The sequence below is a fragment of the Vigna radiata genome, chromosome 8 (assembly GCF_000741045.1).
Source record: "Vigna radiata var. radiata cultivar VC1973A chromosome 8, Vradiata_ver6, whole genome shotgun sequence".
Lineage (NCBI taxonomy): Eukaryota > Viridiplantae > Streptophyta > Magnoliopsida > Fabales > Fabaceae > Vigna > Vigna radiata.
Window position 1 is genome coordinate 5789098 of NC_028358.1, and position 4586 is coordinate 5793683.

At 34.0% G+C, this 4586-nt stretch overlaps 1 protein-coding gene across 1 annotated transcript; it reads left to right on the forward strand.

Annotated features, from left to right (window-relative positions):
• The first annotated feature begins 975 nt into the window (after positions 1-975).
• Positions 976-1766, forward strand: LOC111242261. Its single transcript, XM_022784762.1, has 2 exons — positions 976-1101; positions 1533-1766. The coding sequence occupies exons 1-2, from the start codon at positions 1021-1023 to the stop codon at positions 1764-1766; spliced, it is 315 nt and encodes a 104-aa protein (XP_022640483.1). The 5' UTR covers positions 976-1020.
• The last annotated feature ends 2820 nt before the right edge of the window (positions 1767-4586 follow it).

Sequence of the window (4586 nt, forward strand, 5' to 3'; positions counted from 1 at the left end):
TTTTNTTCCACTATCCGTATACTTTTATTTCTAATCCCTCTCAAATTTTCTGTTTTCCAAAACCTATTCCCTATATCTCTATTCCCAAATTTAATTATTTGGTTTCCACATTCTTACTGGTTGGGATTTTTTCGTCTTCTATAATTGAAGAGTGTATTCTCTCACAGTGAGTTTCTCATTACAAAAGGAGCTAATACATTGACCTCCTTCAATATTTGTGCTCATTATGCCTTGACTATATTTGATACCTTCCCTATTATTTGGTTCAGGACGAGCCGAGTTGATTTTTCAAATCAAGTCTCTAAGAGGTGACAGTAGGCAATTTTAGAGTATTGTGGATGAGAAAATAAAAGAGATCGAACCTTTGCAGCAAGCACTCAGCAAGCTGCGCAATACAAATAATGTGGGCCAAGGTGGTTTGTGTTCATCTGAGGAAGAACTTAATAGTGTTGTATGTTACGAGTTTGAGTTCTTTTTAGTTCAGAGTTCATCAATTTGTCTATGGGGTTGCTTAGAAGGGAGGATTGATCCATGGATCCGAGGTGGCGGTTAAGAAAATTCTTAACAACTTGTAAGAACATTTGATGGTTTATCCTGTGAGTGTCATCTATTGTTGCTATTTCTTGATTGAGCAATGATCTTTGAACTTGCTCCATAATTGCATAATGTGTTGAATTCACAGGGAACAAGCAGAGAAAGAGTTCAGGGTGGAAGTGGAAGCTATTGGCTATGTGAGACATCAAAATCTTGTGTGCTTACTTGGTTATTGCGTAAAAGGAGTTCACAAGTAAACTTGGTGTTCTTAATGTATCAAAATATCACAAATTCAAATATTCCCTTATATATTGGATCACATTACTAACTTCTATTTTTCATTTGTGATGGCCTTAGTCTTACTTTTTTTGTTGAAAATTTGAACTGAAGCAAGCTCTTTTGATTGTCTTTTCTTAATAAGTGTGGTTGTCATCTGATCTGCAGGTTACTAGTGTATGAATATGTGAACAATGGTAATTTGGAACAATGGCTACATGGGACTATGAGCCAAAAAGGGATACTTACCTGGGAAGTGCGGATGAAAGTTATAAGTGGCACAACCAAAGCGTAAGTTCTATTTGAAAACTTCAAAGAGAGGACAATGTGAAATATTTTTGTCGACTTATGAAAAATTACAATGAAAGTTATTTAAAACCATCATTTTCCTTTAATTATCCATCAAAACATGTATAGAAAAGATCAATTTTAAAGATTTTATCTATTTTTAGAATAAAGTTTGTATTTTTAGTGGTATGTTTGACACAACAATTTAAATTTTGGAAAAGGTTATTTTCTATAGAAGTACCTTATTTCATGAATTAAAAATTCAAGTGGTTAATGTGTTTTTGAATGGAAATAGTCTCATACTAAACTTTAAGACATTAATAGACGCACCATGTTCATTGACAAAACAAATCTACAATTCATGATTTTGAATAAATCTTTCTTTTTGAATATGATTATAGTGATAAATTCATGATATTATCTGAATTGGACAGGTGACTATGGAGAAAAATGAGATGGTGGAGGAGAATTATGTTCTGAAAAGTCAAATTGAGAAAATTACAGGTGAAATAGAAGCAAGAGTGGTCCAGGGTGGACATAACATGATGAATCCATTTCCACAACTAGAAAAGATTACAAAGTTTTTAGGGGAGAATCTGCAATTGTCCAGTACAAAAGCAACAGTGCAACAAGGACATGCAATTTTTTATCACTATTTAAATTTGTAATGATTAGGTTTGAATGTACATATTTCTTGTTATAAATCATAAAAAAATTCATTAATTACATTTATTGATAATGAAATTTGAAGTTAAGAATGATCAATGTGTTATATTTGGTGTTCATTATGATAGGGTTGAATAGAATAATTACCATTTATTGTGTAGGACATTTGTACAGATGAAATATATGTTATTATGTGATAATCAATGCTTGAAAATATCACTTGTATGTCCAATAAGTCTTAAAAAAAATTGGTTCACTTAAAAATCAATGTCATTTTCATACTTGACCCCTGTGTGCAGAAACTTTGCTTGAACTCCCCACTTATTTGACCTTTGCTCCCAGAGTTGTTTTTGCACAATGAATTTTACAAATATAACTTCAATACACGTAAGGGAGCATAGTTCAAATACATCAGCTGACATAAGAAAGTTACTAAGTAGTTATGTTTATAACAACATCTCTGAGATCGTCTTTGGAGTAAATCTCGTTTTAAAGTATCATTTGGAGCATGGAGTGTCAGAAGTCCAGGCAAGGGTCGTCTGAGTCTTTTTCCACCGCCACGCCCTCCCTCCCCACACGGCCGAACCCCTGCACGCTCTTGGCGCAGTCGCAGAACTGCGCGGAAGAGTCGACATGACACGAAGAGAAGGTTGTGGTACTGGTGGTGGTGGTGGTAGTGGTGTTGTCTCTGTCTTGCGACCAGTGATGGGTTTGGGCTCGGAAGGTGGGCCTCTTGGGGCGACGTTTGGGGTGGAATATATGAAGGAGAAGCTTGGGCCTTCTACAGGTGTCGCAGCCTAAGCTAACGGAGACAGTGTTGAAGGTTAGTTTTCTTGCTGAACTTGACATTGGTGATTGGTAATGCAATGTGTTGTGTTGTAAGAGTCTGAGAGAGTGAGAGAGTTGTGGAAATGGGAATAGGGTTTTATGGGAGTGGGTGAGAGACTCACCTAGACCACACATTTATTATTATTATTATTTATTATTTATTATATTAAAAAAATATGTAATTAAATAAATAAATTATTAAAATAGAATACTATTAAAATATAAGTATAATTTTTTATGGTCTCTTTTAATCTTTTATAAATATATGTGAATATTATTATTTATTTCACATGATATTGTTTGAAAACAAAAAAATTAAAAATATTATCTATGGTATATTTTATTAAAAGTACCTTCTAATAAAAAAATTCAATTATATAAAATTAAAATTAAAAGTACCTTCTAATAAAAAATTCAATTATATATTTTATTAAAAGTACCTTCTAATAAAATTATTAAAAGTACCTTATACACCAATACTTATATCCAAAGTTTCTCTTATTCTAGTATCTTGAATTCAACTCTTCTTGTAGAACGTACAATATTTGATCTCTTGACTTTGTCCTTGAAACCTAAATTGTGGTTTTCTAACTCCTTATCTTCGAGGCAAGAATTTGTCTCAAAGGTTTAAACCAATTCTAAAGAAGGTATATAGGTCAAGTTGTCATTGAATTTGTATTCCTCTACCACTATAGAGCACAACACACTACCACAAAAGCAAGAACAAGACAAAAAATACTATAGACAGTAACACTTGAATCACTACCCTTCCTTTCCCCAAACCTTCAAAATTAAGAAAGGAAAATTATCTCTAGTACAAGTCATGAGTGTGCACCCTCATTCCTTCTATAGAGACATTTTCTGTTCTCAAAACTTCCAGTTAGATAAAAAAAATTTACCATCTAGACTTGGAATAAATGGTAAATCATACCATTTAGACTCAACTCTTCACAAAGAAGACACGATAAACCTGCAACACACAGGTCATCCTAAGGACAAACTGCTCTGATACCATAATGTGACATCCCAAATATCATATGAACATATAATATAATAGGATTCAACTATTATAATATGTAAAAGCAATTAAGAGTATAAGGTAACAATATTGATTCATACAGTTATCCAAAATAAGGCTAAAATTTAAAACTTAAATACAAGTTTAAGAGTTCTCCAAAATACATAATAAACTAAAGATCCAAGGATGCCTAAAGAGTGTTTCCAAAATATAGAACATGTCAAAATAAAAGCTAGAAAAGGTCTTAAGAGCTAGGGGATAAGTCTTCATTCTCCAATGCTTGCTCCAAAAGGTTCATCATCCCCCTCTGCTCACATCCAAAGTTGGATGATCATCGCAAAGAGAAAAGACACCGCACATACAACACACACAAGAGTAAGGGTGAGCTAGGTTTCAAAAGCATATTAATCATCATACAACAGTTAAATAGAAATCATATACATACATGTGACTAACTAGAACAACCTATCATGTCATGACACAACTAGACTCGTCCGGACTTAGAATGAATATCGATCTTGGGCGGGTTGTGCACTTGTGGTGGCCTCTACTGCTTTGCAAAGTCATTGCCGAGGGGTTTCACCCGACCACACACAAGGTTAGTCCGTTACCGCGCAATAGGCCTCTAGTGATAGCGCCTACTCTAGGACCTCCCACTACTCTCACCACATGCGTCAATCCTCTCTAAGTGAGAATGAAAGACCATTAGAGTATTGGGATAACCCCCCTATATGGAAGCCTCATATATTCATTCTAAAACACTACAATGATCTCACCTAGAGATCTTACTTCAATACCATTCAAATCACAATCCTCTTTGAATCATCAACATACCATACTTGTTACATTCCACACCAATCATAACCTTTATATGTACATACTTTCAAACTATAATTCACACACAATACACATGCCCTCAATCATGTTGCAAAATCAAGCCATGTATACAAACATACAAGGTACTCTTTCAGTCAAA

Excerpts from the sequence above, each read along its gene's own strand:
- LOC111242261 (XM_022784762.1), top strand. The coding sequence starts at position 1,021 with ATGGCTACATGGGACTATGAGCCAAAAAGGGATACTTACCTGGGAAGT. Across the intron at positions 1,102-1,532 it reads ATAAGTGGCACAACCAAAGC|GTGACTATGGAGAAAAATGA; the intron begins GTAAGTTCTATT and ends TGAATTGGACAG.